Below are 18,973 nucleotides of genomic sequence, written 5' to 3' on the forward strand. Positions count from 1 at the left end.
GTTGACTTTTGAATGCGTGCAAAGTGTACATGATGTCTCTACCAGGGGAATCCTCGTAGCATCTAAAAACGAACTTTCCTGCAGACAGAACAGGACGGGGCTATACAATCTGAGCGGAATAAAGCCGAACTGATGAATGCCAACTGCTGCTTGTTCATGTGGTTGATTCGGTTTGCAAATGTTTACCATTGTTATAATTAGTAGCGAAATGAATAGATTCAGACTACCAGAGTGGAAATAAATGACTAAAAGGAATAACAGGTAAGAAAGACTATGTATTATCTTCTCAGTGTATCCAAGAAAGTGAAATTTTGACAGGAAATTTTTGGCCAGCCCCAGCTAGCAGCCGCTTAAGTTTCATTCCGGGAGTAGTGCGGAAAACGCATTGTACGAACATGTAATAACACCTAATCCGAGAATAATTGCTGGATAACTAAACCAGTGATTGTGGCAGGGTAGTAAAGTTAACCGGAGAATGAGTTTGACAGTGGTAGGAATAGTTACAGAATTAGTGATGACAAGATTGTTTGTTAGAACGAGGAAGGAGAAGAAACGGGGACATCACACAAATTATGGAAAAATATGATGATTCCAAATTTATACAAAAATTTCGTTCTACTACTTTTCAGTTTCATGCATGAGAAACTGGAGCGTATGAGTGAAATGTGAAACTATTTCCTAACGTAAAGCTTTTTGGTTGTAGTAGGCCAAATAGGTATTTCGTATTGGTACTTCGTGAATTATATTGACGTACAATAAAAATGATCATTATTGCTTATTTGGTGTGTGTTACAATTACTGCAATATTGGAAAGGGCTATTTTGTTTTCTCAAGCAGACAGGTAATCAGATGGAGAAACTACACCAGTCTTTGATACTATTTGTATTAACAGCTTTTTCAATATTAGAAGATGACATTTTGATTTTTTATATAGCAAAATGTTTGACAAACTTTGATGAGGTAATAATTCTTTCACAGAAAGGAGAGCACACCATGTAAAACTGCAGCAATATTAGAGAGAAAAATCTCTAGGACCTAAGGATTGAAGAAATGTGTACTGTGTTGCCTGTCTCTTGTCTTCACTGGTTTTAGGTATCCTATATTTAATTTTATGTCACACAGAAGAGCAAGTTATTACCAGCCGACTGGGAGCAGGAGAGGCACTACAGGACATTTTAATTTCCGCTGTCCTGAAATAGTTTGATGTCATCCACTGCAAAATATACACATTTGAGTTCCTCAGAGCGAAATATTGTGACGTGCGGTATAAGAATGTTGTTTGAAGAGGCATGGCACTGCACTGCACTTTGGCACACTAAAGACCAAATAACATGTCTTACATTTCCTCAAAGATATCTGTTTTATGTATCAGACTCTTCATAAAGATGTGCGCTATAAAATGAACTTTTTTTTGAAAAGTGTTTTTATTTTCCGTTCTGGTGCACTGAGCAGTGTGTTACAGTGGGAAGGGGGGGGAGTGAGGGGAGGTAGTCTCTATGTGACCGGTGCTTACATTTAGTGATTTTTTCTGTTTCCTCTTCGTTTACTGCTTTCATGTCAAATGAAAACAAGATGGATTTCTGTGGCTGGGAGCTATCAAGTGAATTAACATACATTCACATAATTACAGAAGGCTAAAATATGTTACTAGTTTCAGATTTTATTTTATTTCCACTTTTCTGACAGTTGAGCATTAATCGCCTTGCAGAACAATGAAGTTATTTTTTCAGTTTGCTAAAGAAATTTGGCTTTAATAAGCTTTCCTGCTCAGGAAGTAAATTTATTTGAAAAAAAGTGTTTAATTCTGCACTATTGGCAAGTTTCAACTGTTCGCTGCATTTCAAGTGCACGTTTTCATCTTCTAGCACATATGGCATTTTCAGTGTAGCTTACGATGCAATTTCGCTTGTATGAAGAGTTGAAAGCATCCTCACTTCCCGCTTATCCTGCCACTTCAGAGCAAGAAGTTTATCTGTTGACATAAACTTGATCTCGCCTTTGATAAAGCAGGCATGCCTTTGCGGTTTGTCCTCACAGTTTCACTGGCATTAGTCACTTAGTCACTCTGTCATGCAAATAAGAAAATAATGTTGGGCTAGTGTACCAATTGTCAACATATAATGTGTGACCTTTACCAAGGTAATGTTCAAGTAAAGTGAGAACAATGCTTCCAGGTATTCCAACATTTACACCAAAGTCAGTTTCTTTTTTTATGTCTGTTGCTGCACCCACATAAATAATAAAGTCAAGAATATAACCAGTTTCACAATCACATAACACAAAAAATTTTACACCAAATCTGTGGCGTTTGGAAGGAATGTACTGCTTGAAGAAGACACGACCTTCGAAGAGAACTAAACTTTTGTCAGTGAACAAATTTTTAAAAGGATAGAAAGCACCTTTTCTTAAGTGATCCACAATTCGACGTAATTTCCAGATTTTGTCATCTCCAGGGTCCTTACTGTTATCAGCATATTGTGACATTCTAAGTAACAGAAGATATCTATCTCTCAGCATGATTAGTGCAAACATTGGAGTACACAGAACTGATCATTGGTCCAATAACTGTTTATTTCATTTTTTCTCACTTGAGCCATCAGAAAATTTACAGCAAGGAAACAGTAAACTTTGTCATTGTTTGTGTTTTTCCAACGTCACAGTCTTGATTTTTCACTGGCATCATTGCAAAGGTGTTCATAATATAAATTACATTGCTCAGCTATGTAGCTCACAATTTCTTGGCTAAAAAAAAACTTGGAAGCAGTCGTATACAGTACGTAAATCATCTAAATTGTCGATTTTGCAACCGGAACCACTGTTATCGAAATTCTACACTTTACGGTACAAATCATAGTCTTTCCATCTAAAATCAACTGTTTTGTGTCTCTTAGAAGATTTTTCAGGCATACGCTCAGGCTCTTCTTCAGAATCGGAGAGAGAATCAACGATAACATCAAAATTGGGATCTGCATTTACTGGTTCAACGTTTGTTGGTTCACAAATATTTTTTATATTTGTGGTGACAGATTTATCTGCCAGCTCAGCGTTGTCATTATCTGTCCACCCATAATCAGCTAGATTGGGCATGATGATGTCCTCGTCGTCACTTTGGTTTAGAATACTCAGCAGCTCATTGTCTGTAAACGGACGGTAACATCGCGTCATTTTATTCGGTAACGCGGAAACGGCCGCACACAAACTAGGTAATATAGCGATACGAATGAACTCGGCAGAAAAAGAATTCAGCATTCAATAGTCGTTCAGGTATCTCCTAGTATTCCAACTATTAAACTGCATACTTGCGCAACAATTACCTCCAACTCGCTGGCCCGATTGTCGGTGTTATATGTAACTATATGACTGTAGCAGGGAACCGCTGTAAGTATTTTTTATAGCAAATAGTATATATACGTCTGGAGCATTGAAACAATTAGTGTATATTTACGTCTGGAGCAGTGAAAGGGTTAATAAATTTTGAGGTGGATCCACGTTGCACACACACACGTTATCTCCCAGCCTTCGGAACTGTGCAGCCTCTAGCCTCTTCCACATCAGTTGTGCCTGGATATCTCAGTTGGTGTAAGCAAATCGTGTGAAAGCAAGGTTTTAGCTTCAAATCTTGCCCTGCCACTTAGTTTCACAATAGCATATTCTCTGCAGCAGATGCACCTTAAGCTGCCCTCACACAGAATGTTTCTCAACGTGAAGCCTGGCAAACATGTTTTACAATGTGGTCGGTGTGAGCTCAGAAATGAGCCAATAAATCCCATGAAACTTGCTCTTCGGTTGGATTAGCAACAGTTGTACTCTCTGGCAACAGATGTTAGCTATATCTTTCAGTATAAAACGTGTTACACATACTTACGAATTTGCTTTGGCAGTCCTTTTGAGTCATTAACTCCAATCTAACACATTTTGCTTCCTCAAATATTTGGGAAGGTGCATCAACATAGCAATATTTATCATGGTAGTTGTTATAAAAACACTAATCCTTTTTCACACTCATTTGCTTTGATGCCTGTATGTTGGCCATGTTGTTTTGTCTGTAGTGTATATTGTGCTGAATTGCCTGGGAATTGGCCAGTGATGGTCCAGGGTCAGTGTTTCCTGACATGTTCACAAAGTTCAACAAACTACACTTGAACAGAGAGTCTTCTTTATACACAACATTGAATGTAATAAATTTATAAGAAAGATTCAGAATCTCTTAGAAAACATAAAAGTAAATAAAAAAAATATTTGCAGAAAACGAGATGTGAACTGGCAATCTTTGAGTTCACTGTCCATGTTTCTACCCACTGTACTACAGTTTGCAGATGTGATTTGAGTCTGTATCTGTGATATTACAATGTGCTAAAGGATTCACTCACCATTATGTCATTGTCTGACATTCAATTGCAACATGTCATTCCAGAAAGACGTGTTTATTGATAAATCTTCAATGTGGGGGAGACTTGAAACAGCATATTTTCAAAGCACGTAATCTATATTATGAAATGGTTTTAACCACTGACATGTTATGCTCCACTATTTTACTATAAAAACTGCACCAAAACCATGCATTTTTGAGAGGTCCCCAAAGAGCTCTTGCTTTGAAACAGTGTATATTCATAGCACATAAGTTGTTGTATAAAAACCACCAAATAGGGGCTTCACTTGCAAATAATGATATTTAGTGTGTGTCTTCTAAGTTCCCTTGTTCTGTAGAAAATGATCTTGGATATCATCACTCACATTCCTCTACGTTGTGCAAAGAACTGAATTGTCTGATTCTGTCTTTCATGCTTGGGAGTACTCTGCGATGTGAAATTTTATGTTGTGAGGTTGCGAAACTTGTCCAGCTACATGTCACTTTCACGGCCCGTGTGAGGAAAGATTTAGAAACAATCTCAAGGCACATCTGAGCTACAGTTCACTATCTTTTCTCCCCGGTATGTTAGTCTAGCAGGAGATCAAAGAGAGTTCCTGAAAAAATTTGAAGGTAAGAGGAAAATACTGGCAAATGCCTAAAAGGTGGCTGTGAGTCATGCCTGAAGAACTATTTCCTAAGAACAAATTTGGCAAAAGGCAGGTACCTGGGTTTGAATTCTCATTCTACACATAGTTTAAATCTATCAGATTTTCACTACAGAGTGAAAGATCCATTGTTGTCTAAAATCTTCATTGACTACCTGTTTATGTTGACAGCTAATCTTTATAGAGGCCCACAAGCCCTCTAACCAGTTCATCAAAAGTGAGCATTTTGGTAAGATTTCAGTGAACTTAGGAAGTCCCAAAATACTTCCTCTGCATTTTAAATGTGTAATATTGAAATGTAATCTGTCAGCCCAGGCAAACATTCAACCAGCATATCAAATACTCTGTAAAACAAGAATTTTTTATGGTGACATCGTCATTTAGTTTCCACGCAAAGGAATTGATGAAAGTGCCTAAAGAAAAACCACAGGGAATGTGGGTAGAACACACACTTTATTTGAATGGGGGAACAGTGTCATAGTACTCATGCTTCCATGAGAAGTCAACTCGGGGACTTCTAGTTGTTCTGCACTGCTGTTGTAAGCTGAGCCTAATAGTCAGTATGCAAATGGTCCACGTTGTTAGTTGCTGCCTGTGTTTCCCATATTATTCTGTGATTGAGAGCAGATGAGAAGCATATGGTTAGATTAGGGTGTAAAACTTTCTTGCACTGCGGGCAGTAAACCCTTCACTGTGGCTATGTTAAGGGCCGCAAAAAAAGGAGAGGGGATAAAACATTTGTTGACATCATTTGTTTCACAATTATTTATTTTATTTAATAAAAAATACAATTAAAGCATATTTTTACAAAAACATTCTTTGCACAAATTAATTTAAAACACGACACACGAATTGCTTTGATGTTAGTTTCAATCTTTTATCATAGACAAGTGCAAAATTGACTCTAAATTGTCATTCATCAGATGGTTCTTATTTTTACAGGCTAGCATGTTTTAATGCAGTATCTACCATAACTCCTAATTGTTTCTGTCAACACAAGGATAGAAAATCAACAGGATTGCTTCATCAAATTAACCGTATTTACCTGAGCACAAGACGACCCTGAATATAAGATGACAGCCCTTTTTTTTAAGAGGCTCCATGGGAAAATTTTATTTTTAACACAATGTGATTAATTGTCTACATTTTGATAATAGAAAGAGAAGTAAAATAAACATAAGGACATCGTTCAGCAAAATTGTTAATCAGTGTCACCATCATTGTTGTCACCGCCACCCCCTTCACTGGGATCAATATCTTCATTTGTGAACTTATTGGCATTCTTCCTTCCTGACACTCCTCCCAAAGTATTTCATCTTCTGGGCCATCCATAGATGTGATGTCAAATATACAAAATTTGTTATATAAGATTGTATAAAAAGTAAATGGATACGCAGCATTTTTTTGAATCCTTTCATAACAGATTCATTTGAGATTCTGCCCCAGGCTGGGCATGGATACTGATTGTTTTATCAACTTCCCACCTGGAGTGAGTGTGTGGTCTCCTGGAAGAAGCCACTTACTGTAAAGCTTTCACAGGTGAACCTTAAAAGATCTATTCACAGCATCATCTGTTACCCGAAGTTGTGATGGAATTATTACAACCGCTGTATTGTACTTCAATAGGAGATCTTTAACTGCATGTGTGAGGTGGCCCCTGAACGAAACCAGCACCAATGGTTTCCTTCTCTTAAGCAAAGAGCCTGGTATTCTATTCCAAACAACCTTCAACCAACCTTGCATCAGGTCACTTGTCATCCATCCCTTTTCTTGGCATCTAAAGATAAACCTTGCAGGGAGTTTTTCTTTTGATATTGTTTTCCTGCAAATAATTGTGTATGGGGAGAGTTTCCTTCCATCTTCTAGTGCACCCAGCATTACTGTTATTCTAGCCTTTTCATTGTCAGATGTCTTTACAGGAATACTTGAACATTCGATGGCATGTAAAAATAAACTCGCATTTGATCAATATTGTCCATATTACTCAGAAAACAATTGATTACATGATGCTGATATGCAACTCATTTTCTGTTGTACGCTGTGGGAAGTTGCTGAGCTTGCATAGTCCTGTGTCTTAATGTAAGCCCCACCCTCTTCATCATCCTCACGCACCAGTCAGTATTTGGAAAATTTGTCTTCATCTCCAACTTTCATTTGGGTAATTTTTCAGCAACTGTGAACGCTTCATTACATTTCTCTTGTATGTGTTGAAAAACCTGCTGCTCCAAATTGAAAAATCTTCCCTGTTTTGGTCTCCTGAAAGTTTGATGTGTAGAACTGACGTTCTTTAGTTTATTCTTTATCTGACATCACCTACAAACATCCGATTCTGTGACACCAAATTTCCTACCTGCTGCACAGTTGCTTGTGGCCTCTACTTTATGGATCTCCATTAACTTAAAACTGATGTATTGTCTATGCGAACCAGATGGGTACTGTGAACTAGTAGATCACATTTCTCCACTGAGTCATGGATGTAATTTGCATCTATTTTTGATTGCTACAATTTGCAGTCTTCACATCACTGACTACAGGAGCATACTGAGTGACAATGATATGGTGTCCTCGGAGCTCCCTATAGGGGAATCGGCAGAAATCGTATAACTTTGGATTTACACTGTAGCCAACCTGGAAAATCAAGTGCTGTATAGCAGTGGCAGCTTAAGGGTCCACACAGGAGTGATTTTTTTGTTTTTATTTCATTTCATGTTTCATAGATCCTGGTAGCGAGTGAATTGCAAGGATATGGAATGTGTCAGATTCTACATAGTTCAAATATAAATTGTATAAATGCTATAAAAAGATACAATGTAAATAAAAATCAGTTAAACAACAGCACAATCAATTAACAGAAAATTGTGTTTCACATGTTAAGGATGAGTAATATATTTATGATATGGAATGTGTCAGATTGTACACAGTTGAAATATATGTTACGTAAATAAAAGATGCAACATAAATAAGATTTCAGCTAAACAGCAGCACATTCAGTTAACAGAACATTTTTGTTTCACATGTTAAGGATGTGTAATATATACAGGAGTCAAGATAAACTAAATATTCCAAAGGAAATACAGGAATACCAATAAATAATTGTCATATGCCTATGATAGTACTCAAAATAAAATTAATTATACTAAGATTACAACACTTACAAATTTAGTGTTTATATACATTGTTTTTCACGTATTCATCAATTGTATAAAAAGATTTCTCTATCGGGTACTCCTTAAGAGTTTGTTTGAATGTTGGCAATCTTTTGTGAAGGCATTTGATGTGTGGTGGGAGAACAGTAAACAGCTTAATGCTGGAGTAATAAGCTCCTTTTTGAGCCATAGTGAGGCTTTTCAGTTCAATGTGCAGACTGTTATTGGTTTTTGTGTTATAGTCATTAAATTGGCTGTTATCTTTGTAGAAGAAGGGTTTTTACAGACCAGACAAAGATCAACAAGGAAAAGATATATTGTGGGGAGGTGGTCAGGATCCCCATCTTTCGAAACAAGTGCCTGCAAGAGTGCCTGTGATGGTCACCGCTCATTATTCTAATGGCTTTTTTTTGTGCAGTGAAAATTTTCTTTGCTAGAGGTTGGTTCCCCCATAATATAATAGCATATGACATTAATGAATGAAAATAGCCGAAGTACGAAGCCTTAATGGTGTCTACTTCAGCCACTGAAGCAGTAACCCGTAGTGCAAATATTGCTGAGCTAAGTGTGTGCTGACTAGCTTCATTTGCTGTCTATAAAAGCACCCAGGAATTTTGTTACCTCAGCTTTTTGTATTTCTTGATCTCTGCACTTAGTGTTAATTTCCTCCAGATTTCTTTGTGGAGTATGGAATCTCATATAAAGGGTTTCATCCGTATTGAGTGAGAGACCATTTGAATAAAACCATTTTATAATATCATTGAAAACTTGATTCGTAGTTTGTTCAAGATTGTTGTCTGTAAAATCATCAATTAGAATTGTAGTGTCATCTGCAAAAAGAATAAATTTACTGTTTGTATCAGAACAAAGTGGGAGATCATTAATAAAGATGAGAAATAGCAGTGGTCCCAAAACAGAGCCTTGTGGCACACAACAACTTACTGAGTCCCACTCAGGTGAGGCAGTTTCTCTGGATGAATCATTAAGCATTACAGTCTGCTTTCAGTCCTTTAGGTATGATTGGAGCCACAAACCAACAGTACAACCCGAGCCATAATATTCTGCCTTTTTCAAAAGGATTAGATGGTTTACACAATCAAAGGCTTTTGAGAAGTCACAAAAAATACCTACTGGAGACATTTTTTTATTCATGGCTACCAGAACTTGGTTGGTGAAACAGAATACTGCTTGTTCTGTAGAAAGACCAGCATGAAATCCAAACTGACTCTTGTTTAGGATATTGCGGAAACTAAGATGATTGACAATCAACCTGTGCATGAGTTTTTCAAGAATTTTTGAAAAGATAGTTAAGATGGAGATTGGGCAATAGTGTGTAACATTGTTTTTCTCATCTATTTTAAGGATTGGGGAATATTCCTTCTTGTAGAGATGTATTGAATATGTTGCATAAGACTGGACTTATATATTTATAGCAATATTTCACTATTTTACAGGAAATATTGTCCACACCAACAGACTTTTTATTTTTTAATGAGTTACTAATTCTTTCAATCTCTTTTACTGTAACATGATGGCTTTTAACTTTTCTGACTCTTCTTGTAATTAGGAAATTTGATGTAATTGCTTGACTTTATTTGGGTTTGAAACAAATTTAATTTACACTAATAGGATGTAATATGGCCATAAAGCTGAGTAATTAATTGATTTTTGCCTGGAAGTCATCTGTATCTAAATGATTAGAGATCAGTCAAATATGCTAAGTCACATAACCAATATATGTTTGTAATCCAGAGATGTATCTGTTCTTTTCAGCCATGAAAATTGAGTATTTGTTATCAGTGACTTCAAGAAAAGTTTTAAACTGTTGTGATTGAAAGCTTGAGATTTTATGAAATTATTATTGAAACTACAACTTTTATGTCATGTTCTTTGGGCACAAAGTCTCCTGGTGGGTTGTACAATGTAATTCTATCAAATCATCAACATGCACTCCTAAATGCTGTTTTAATAATGACACCAATCCAGAATTAATGCCAACCATGGAAGGTGCTCTGTCTTCCTTAATACCTGCTAACGTAGTTGGATCTAAATCAATGTGCGAACGTGTTCCAGGAGTCCAGTGAATGTATCGTTATGCGTAATTTGTCATTCCAATCAACTCTTCACATACTTAAAACTTGTGCTTTATCCCATGGGCAAATACTAACAATTAGGGGTGTGGAGGTGATCTCAATTGCCTCATCAATAGTTGCCTCATCAATAGCCAATGAAAAGCAAGCAAATTTCTTTGAGCAAGTTTTTAGCTGGTGCTTTATATTTGACACCATTGCAGGAATTCTCCTTTGCAGTCATCTGATTTAACTGAATTTTCACAAATTGTTTAACTGATCTCTGACAAATCTTTTTAGCAGATAGCTTGAAACAATTTTTGATGAAGTCTCCATCCATAAATGACTGGCAGCTTTTTTCTATAAGGCAAGGTACAATGAAACTCCACTTTTACACTTTTCAAGGGACTTCAACAGAAATGGTGTAAAATTCAGAAAAATGTAAACTGTGGGAAATAACATTTTAAGCTGCAAAAGTTATGTATAGAATACCCCCTTGCAGTTTCACACTTCATGTTTATGTACATAATAGGCTTCAAAATATTCTTTTCAGGGACATGTTTATTATCTAATAAAGGTTTATTATCTAATAAAAACTGCTGATACAATGGGAACTGATAATCGGGAAACAGAAACGTTTTACTCAATTTCATACGTCATTATCGATGTTTTTGGAATGACTGCAGCTGTCACTCATTATTTAAATAATGGAACACTGCATCAGTTACATATTTTTGCATGCTTAGCACAGTGTGTTTGAAAGTTTTTTGTATTGAGTGCAAATATTTACAAAAGTATTTTGTGTGATGTTTGCATATGTGTTGTTCTGCGTCTCTCTAAGTGTAGTAATCTTTTTAAGGTTATCGGGTTCTGTGCTTCCGCTTAATTATCTGTACCCATGGCCAAGACGCTCTGTCTTCATTCCTCCCCAGCCTCTACACCCTCTCTCCCATTCACTTTTTCTGGTCTTTCTCAGCACAGCATGCCATCTTACTGGCTTTTGACCTCCACTTTTCTAAAGGCTCTGTAAAATACCTGTGTCCATATCAAGCCCAACTATCAACAGTAATGGCATTTTGATAGCTGCTACACCTCCACACTAAGGCTGTGTGTTACGTGAGCGACAGAAGTGGCCGAACAGCGAGCGACTTCTGGATATGCGACACTCCAGCGACAAGTAGCAACATCGGATGAAAAGCTCGGGTCTCCTGCATGTGAGCGACTATGTCACGCTACAAGATGGCTGCTTAGAGCCAACCAGCTGTTTCTATAAAACGGCGCTCCTAAACTATAGAATACTGTAGCTGGAGAGTAAGGCTACAAAATTAGGCTTACTTAAGAAAATAAAACGATAAGGAATGCTGTGCATGAAATTTACAAAGGGAGGAATCTCCATGGATAATTTCATAAATATCATCAACTATGGAGATCACCAGACAAATTTTTCGAATACAAGTGAATGAGCAGAGGAGCATTCGACCATCTCATCAATATATCAAAGACGAATCTTTGTTACATGATCAAGAACTTTTAACAGTCAATAAATGATGCAGAAGAATGACTGACTACATGACTAACTACCCTAAATACATACATAATACACATTTTGATAAGTTGAACTAATAGCTAGCTGTGGTGTAGCGGTAGCGTAAGAGTTTGTGATTACGAGCTTCGAAAAAGTCTTGGGTTCAAAGAGTAAGAAGCCAGTGGAATCTAAATACTGTATATCATTTTTATCACAAGAAGACTTAGAAGATGCCCTAACCAGAGCTTGGGAAATGTGTCTCCGTTCACTAAACAACTTTCCAAGTGTGATAGAATGGTGGACCCAACGAGCGAAACCGAAGCTAAGGAAAGTTTTAATATCTTTTAGTATAGATATGGCCAGAAAAAGGAAACAGACTGTAGAATTCTACTATAGTGTGCTAAGGGACCTTTACGATCAGACAGATCAAATAAAAGCAAAGTTAATAAGTTTGAAACGTAAAGAACTGGAGGGACTTGAGATAAAATCCAAAGCAAAGTCAGTCACTGAAGATGAGACTGCTGCATTGTACCACCTTGTCAGACATGCCAGGAATAGAAGAAGAAGTGGTTCCATGGATGAACTTCAAATCGATGATTGTACCATAATCACCTCCCAGAAGGGAATAATTGAAGCAATCTCTCTGTACTATGAACGTATTTATGCGTCAGGGTAGACAAACGAAGAAGAATATGATGAGCTCTTTGGTACATATCTTCCATGAATATCATGAGATGATGATGAAAACATTTCTTTGGACATCACCAAGGAAGATGTATTGGAAATCATAAGCAGCTCCCCAGCTAGGAAATCTCCAGGACCTGATGGACTAAACGATTTTGGACCCAGATAGGAGAAAAGTTCACTGAAATTGTCAATGAAGTCTTACAGGGAAAGCCCCAATAAACAACCTATGGGCGATTTCGCTTTTAAATTCGAATTATAAAATTATATCTCGAATAATTAATAAGCGCTTTATACCATGCACCGCTGACATCATAGGCCAACAGCACACTTGTGCTTTTAGAAGGACAATTTTACAAACTGCAGCTTTGTATCGTGATGTCATTGCGCTAACGCGGGCAAGAAACATAAAATGTGGCCTGAGACTTCCATAAGGCATTTGATCAAATTAATTACGAATACCTGATAGAGACAGTGTGCCAAATGGACTTCCTGCCAAAAACCATCGACATCATCAAGAACATGGCAATGGGTGTTACTGCACAAATCTCTGTTAACTGTCAGCTGACAAAACAAATTGAAATAAAAAGGTGTGTTACCCAAGGAATCCCCTTATCCATGCTCCTGTTCATCACATCACTGGAACCTTTCCTGAGACCCAATGTACCGGCTAACATTTTCTTCAGATCAGAAGAAAGTTACTACCCTCAGGCAAAAAATAACTCAGTGATTTGGTTAATGGGCAGATATACAAGTTACATTTTTAACAATATTGGGAGCAGTGAACATATTTGAATACAAGATGTATATGAAAAATGAATTTAAGAAAACACTCAAGTATTTCATAGCTGCCGTCACATCCGCTCCACTGCTTTGCCGAGAAGACACGTGGCTATCACTCTCTGTCATGCATGCTGCAGTGACAAGATTCAAACATGTTTGAATTCAAACGTCGCCAGTTGCAGTGGGAGACAGGCAGCGACACAGATGTCACTCACGTAGGACACTTCTGTAACTGTATCTGCGGTTGTGTTTTGTTGCCTGAAGCTGTCACGCGCTGTCGGTCGCTTCTGTCACGTACATAGGACGCAGCCTAAAGTCTCTACCATATAATCTGACCAGTCATGGATAATGCAATCTGTGGTAATGAGCAATCCCCAATATGCTACAGGTCTTACTAAGGTTTCCACAGACAGGCATTAATTCACAAAACAGTTTTCACAAGCCGCATCTAAAAATGTCCCTAATCCTCTGATCATGCCCCCACAGACCAGCTGCAAAGGTGCACCCACCTCCTGATCCAATATAATCACAGACTGGAAAAGCTTAACCATATCCTTCGTCAGGGTTTTGACTATATGTGAGTTGCTGAAAGAATATCTGTGCAAGTTACAAATTCTAGAGCTTAGATTGGTGCTAGCGTGTCCGCTCCACACAGTGTGCTCTGTGTGCATTAAGTGTCCGTGAAATTCTTCCACTGGCCTGATTATACATGTCATCATGCCTGTAAATGAGGAATATCTTACCCACAATCCTACCAACCTTCCCGTTGTGGTATTCTGCTACCCATCCAATCTAAGAAAAACTTTATTCCACCCTTACACTAAACCTGTTCCAAACTCTCCGTAACATGGATCATGGAGCCAGATGCAAGACCTGTAAACTTCACCCATTGAGCACATCTTACTTGTCCCGTCACAGACTTTCCCTATCAGAGCCACCAGCTAAAGAAGCTACATATATGTAGCCTCTACTCAGGATTTTATGTGGGCATGACCACCAACCGTCTGTTCACCCGAATGAATAGCCACCACCAAACTCTGGTAAAGAACAGAGTTGACCATCCAGTGGTGGATCATGCTGCTGAGCACGTCATACTTGACTTATTAAAGCTCAGCAGCAGTCTCAATTTTGTTTGTATACCGGTCCACAACTCTGAAGTCTTAAGTATATGGTAAGTTCGTACCTGTACTCTGTTTCTTATCTAAAACAGTACCTTTGACACCTTGGCGTCAGTCTACAAGTTAACTGCAGTTAAAGCAGTTCTGCCTCAGATGATATAAATTGAAGATTGACTTCCTTCATCACCTTACGTAATACACTGCTGCAATGTTACTTGCAGAAAGATCTTTCAGCATCTCTGCATTCACTGTTAATTAAAGAATACAACATTAATTGCCCTTCAGCAGGTTTAGAGTGATTGTATTGAGCCAAGATGGGTCTTTATTAATGAATAGGGTGCGTGTGCCCCCCCCCCCCCCCCCCCCCCCCGCCCCCGCCCACACACACCTGATAAGAAATTAATTTTACTGTTGACAAAACCTGTTTTGTACAGTTTGTTGTTGTTGTTGTGGTCTTCAGTCCTGAGACTGGTTTGATGCAGCTCTCCATGCTACTCTATCCCGTGCAAGCTTCTTCATCTCCCAGTACCTACTGCAACCAACATCCTTCTGAATCTGCTTAGTGTATTCATCTCTTGGTCTCCCTCTACGATTTTTACCCTCCACGCTGCCCTCCAATGCTAAATTTGTGATCCCTTGATGCCTCAAAACATGTCCTACCAACCGATCCCTTCTTCTAGTCAACTTGTGCCACAAAGTTCTCTTCTCCCCAATCCTATTCAATACCTCCTCATTACTTACGTGATCTACCCACCTTATCTTCAGCATTCTTCTGTAGCACCACATTTCGAAAGCTTCTATTCTCTTCTTGTCCAAACTGGTTATCGTCCATGTTTCACTTCCATACATGGCTACACTCCATACAAATACTTTCAGAAACGACTTCCTGACACTTAAATCTATACTCGATGTTAACAAATTTCTCTTCTTCAGAAACGCTTTCCTTGCCATTGCCAGTCTACATTTTATATCCTCTCTACTTCGACCATCATCAGTTATTTTACTCCCTAAATAGCAAAACTCCTTTACTACTTTAAGTGTGTCATTTCCTAATCTAATCCCCTCAGCATCACCCGATTTAATTTGACTACATTCCATTATCCTCGTTTTGCTTTTGTTGATGTTCATCTTACATCCTCCTTTCAAGACACTGTCCATTCCGTTCAACTGCTCTTCCAAGTCCTTTGCTGTCTCTGACAGAATTACAATGTCATCGGCAAACCTCAAAGTTTTTACTTCTTCTCCATGAATTTTAATACCTACTCCGAATTTTTCTTTTGTTTCCTTTACTGCTTGCTCAATATACAGATTGAATAACATCGGGGAGAGGCTACAACCCTGTCTCACTCCTTTCCCAACCACTGCTTCCCTTTCATGCCCCTCGACTCTTATAACTGCCATCTGGTTTCTGTACAAATTGTAAATAGCCTTTCGCTCTCTGTATTTTACCCCTGCCACCTTCAGAATTTGAAAGAGAGTATTCCAGTTAACGTTGTCAAAAGCTTTCTCTAAGTGTACAAATGCTAGAAACGTAGGTTTGCCTTTTCTTAATCTTTCTTCTAAGATAAGTCGTAAGGTTAGTATTGCCTCACGTGTTCCAACATTTCTACGGAATCCAAACTGATCTTCCCCGAGGTCCGCTTCTACCAGTTTTTCCATTCGTCTGTAAAGAATTCGCGTTAGTATTTTGCAGCTGTGACTTATTAAACTGATAGTTCGGTAATTTTCACATCTGTCAACACCTGCTTTCTTTGGGAGAGCTAATCTGTTGTCTTTTTATTTTTCAGTAATTGTAGTTTAACAGATCACTTTATCAAACCTTGATACCCTGCTATTATTGTCAACAATTTTTCTGACCTTAGTTGCAGTGATCAGAACTCTAATAACAGCATGCATGATAATGCCCATTTATCAGGTAAGATGGTGATGATCATGACGATCACACGACCATCAATTTTTGGAGTTAGAAGATTGAATATGCCAACAACAAAATGTGTCAAAGGCTATGCAGTACACTGTAACAATGTACTGCTTTCGGCGCGTCTCTCTCATGGGCCTCGTTTTGACGAGTGTGACATCACAACTGTTTACTTTTCTAACAGGGTGCAGTAAAATTTTGCAAATGAAGCTTTGTGAAGTGTTACTTTCAGTGTAAATTTCTTTTCATGCAAGGTGAATTACGTTATGTGTGAGAATGAGTGATGAATTTCTTAAATCACGGGGCATCAGGCTCTTATTCAAAACCTAACACTGAGGACTAGTCATCTCACGTAGACAAAGTTTGGGCCGAGTTGACCAGTCATTTATGCCATTATTTTAAATTTTGGCTGGCATGTTTGTTTTTAATATACCTTAGAGGGTAAGACACACTAAAGACCAAGTTTCAAGATTAGTTTTTCATGTTTGTTTTAATTCTTTCATAATTTCAAATTATGCAGTAATGAAAGTGCAGAGTGAGTTCTTGAACAATTTCACACACAAATAGCTTTTCTGCGAAAAATTCAAAGTGCTTGATGGGACATATATTCAGTCAGGTAATCCATGAAACATTTGGTACACAACAGTAAAATTCATAATGGTACTTGTCAGAAATATTCAGCTGCAGCAGTTTAAGCTGTGCTCTAATTCAACTTTTCCTATTTGTATGTTCGTGTTACGTAACAATGATGATGCTATTCGCTGACTACATCATGTATCTTATGTTCTGAATATCCGCTGTCATTGACTGGCAAGATCATGTGATATGAGTTGTGACTGGCTGACAAAAGTGCTCTCGATTCAGTGCTTCAAAAACTCCTGTGCTGTATTTGGTGAAATACGAGTTTATACTTTCGTAATACAAAACTATGCAGTGTAAATGTTGTCACGCATCAAAAAGCTTTCCAAAATGTTGTTTTTGCTGGGTTTCATTTCCTAAAGTGCCAGGAAGTTCTGTGCCGGTGTATAAAACATTCATCGTTCAAAGGATTGATAAGTTTTAGAGCTCCGAGGGGAAGTATATTGTCACTAAACATGCAAAAAATGTAGTTTCATCTGGGTAAATTTGTATTTTCAGCTGGAAAAAGCTAATTTTTTCTTTCTTGGTGTGTGTGTGTGTGTGTGTGTGTGTGTGTGTGTGTGTGTGTGTGTAAGCTCTGTGTAATTTAGACTACCAAACACGTCCTCTTGTTGAAACTGCAAATAGCGCGTTTTTGTAATTGCCTAATAGCACTCCCCAAGCAATGGCGTTTGATTAGCCATTTTCTTCCATGGCAAAGTGTCATTTATTTTCAAAAAACATCATTTTTTAAATAATAGTTAAAGCCATTTTTGGGAATGAGTGTAGAGGAATATTTGGATAATTGATTTGTGTGTTGTTTATCCAACTCTTCTGTCCATAGAACAGCATGTGGAAGATTCACAAATAAACTTGACAAATTAGCAGTTGGCATGGGATCTGTTGTAAAGCTGTGGAGCTTGACAAATAAGAAGCTATCTGTTCCAAAGAAACATGTACTGTTACCGTTTCCTGAAGCTGAGACTGACGTAGAGGGAAGTGATGAAGATGCAGATGATCGGTATGTTTCTGGTAATTGAAATTTCATGAATGATGATCTTTTCTTTTCTTTTTTTTTGGGGGGGGGCTGTGGTTGTGACAATGGAGCCCATATTTTTAATCTTTGCATTCGTTACAGACATGAGAGTGACATGGTATCCCTCTTTGGCCACTGTAAGCAAGTTCAAGATCTCAGATTTGTAAATGAAGAAAAATCTGAACAGATGCTTCTGTCTGTTTCACATGATGCTACAATGAGATGTTGGACATTAGGGAACAACACCTGTGCAGCAATATACAGGTAATTATTACATCAAATTGTCTTTAACTTTCTGTAAAGTGTTTAAGCAGATAGCAATCACTCTTCTGTGTAGTGTTAACATGCATTCCTTGAACATCTATTTTAAGTCTGGGACTGAGTAGTTCTCTGGTGTATTGTTTCTCCTAGAGGTGGCAGTCCTCACAGATATGCATGGGTCCTCTATGAAGCTTGCAGAGGAGTCGTGGCAGAGTGAAACTGTGACACTATTATTTTTTCAGAGACAATTTACAGAAAACCAGGAAAAATATGAAAGGTCCAAATATAATGGTTAATTGAAATTACTGTGATATTGTCACATAACAGAAGAATCCAGTAACAAGACGCTGTAATTATGACTAGTTGTGAATTACCACTCGATTTAAGGTGCACTGTATCAATAACTAACAATGGATTCGTTTTTTGTATGATGATGCAATTGTTGGATATTCACTGATTTTATTTATAGCAGTCTATCAGAGAACACTAAATATTAGTGTGCTTGCCAACTGATTTGAATTTCTGAGTTGTTTTCCAATTATTCTAAGCAGATTCTGACTACTCACAACTGTTATTTGCTGTAATGAAATACACTTACAGTATAATTTACATACCAGCAAAGTAGAAATGAATTGCTTTCCTTCATAGACATTGCTGTTCCAGTGCTGTCCCATGGGACACAGGCACTCACGAACACCTGTCAGATCACCTTCAGGCAGATGCAGGTACTGTGGGCTACCCATGAAATAGCCCTATTGCATGCTTTCTGCATGTGTGCCAAGCCGCTTGGCCACATCTG

The 18,973-nt window shown here is 37.9% G+C and overlaps 1 protein-coding gene across 1 annotated transcript in view; it reads left to right on the top strand.

The window, feature by feature from the left end:
* The window catches only part of LOC126236385 (TAF5-like RNA polymerase II p300/CBP-associated factor-associated factor 65 kDa subunit 5L), a 148,351-nt gene that overhangs the window by 100,558 nt on the left and 28,820 nt on the right, over positions 1 to 18,973 (top strand). The window contains exons 7-8 of the mRNA XM_049945672.1: positions 17,722 to 17,898; positions 18,016 to 18,177. Of these exons, the coding sequence (XP_049801629.1) occupies positions 17,722 to 17,898; positions 18,016 to 18,177 (339 nt within the window). The remainder of the gene's footprint in view (positions 1 to 17,721; positions 17,899 to 18,015; positions 18,178 to 18,973) is intronic.

This window comes from Schistocerca nitens, chromosome 2, assembly GCF_023898315.1.
Source record: "Schistocerca nitens isolate TAMUIC-IGC-003100 chromosome 2, iqSchNite1.1, whole genome shotgun sequence".
Classification (NCBI taxonomy): Eukaryota; Metazoa; Arthropoda; class Insecta; order Orthoptera; family Acrididae; genus Schistocerca; species Schistocerca nitens.